Here is a 419-nt window from a genome sequence, read left to right on the forward strand (position 1 = left end):
CTCTCCGCCGCCTCCGCCCTGTCCTCCAGGTCCTCTTTCTTCTTTTTTATTTATATGCTGCTGTCGGCATGGAGCTGTTCAGGGGTATCATACGTTGTGACCTGCAGGGGGACCCCCCAGGGGGGCCCCCCATGGGGGCCCCCCTGGGGGCCCCCCTGGGGGGCCCCCAAGAAGAGATAGATGTTAGTGATTTGGGTTTACTGAATTTTAATGATATATTTTCTTCGTTGGTGACTTTGTTTCTGATGACTGTGAATGGATGGGATGATTCGCTGAAGGTATTTATTTTTTTTAGGGTTTAGGGTTTAGGGTTTAGGGTTTAGGGTTTAGGGTTTAGGGTGTTTGGTTGTTTTTTTTTTTTTTTGGGGTTTCGTGTTTGGTGTTTGTATTATTTAAAATATTATCTATGGGTGGGCGTA

General features: G+C 46.8%; 1 protein-coding gene across 1 annotated transcript in view; it reads left to right on the forward strand.

The window, feature by feature from the left end:
* Positions 1 to 68: 68 nt before the first annotated feature.
* EMH_0041070 (cation channel family domain-containing protein, putative) overlaps positions 69 to 419 on the forward strand; it is a gene marked incomplete at both ends in the record, with an annotated part of 1,218 nt that continues 867 nt past the window's right edge. The window contains one exon of the mRNA XM_013495583.1: positions 69 to 278. Within this exon, the coding sequence (XP_013351037.1) occupies positions 69 to 278 (210 nt within the window). The remainder of the gene's footprint in view (positions 279 to 419) is intronic.

This window comes from Eimeria mitis, genomic scaffold (genome assembly GCF_000499745.2).
Source record: "Eimeria mitis Houghton genomic scaffold, Emh_scaff1649, whole genome shotgun sequence".
Classification (NCBI taxonomy): Eukaryota; Apicomplexa; class Conoidasida; order Eucoccidiorida; family Eimeriidae; genus Eimeria; species Eimeria mitis.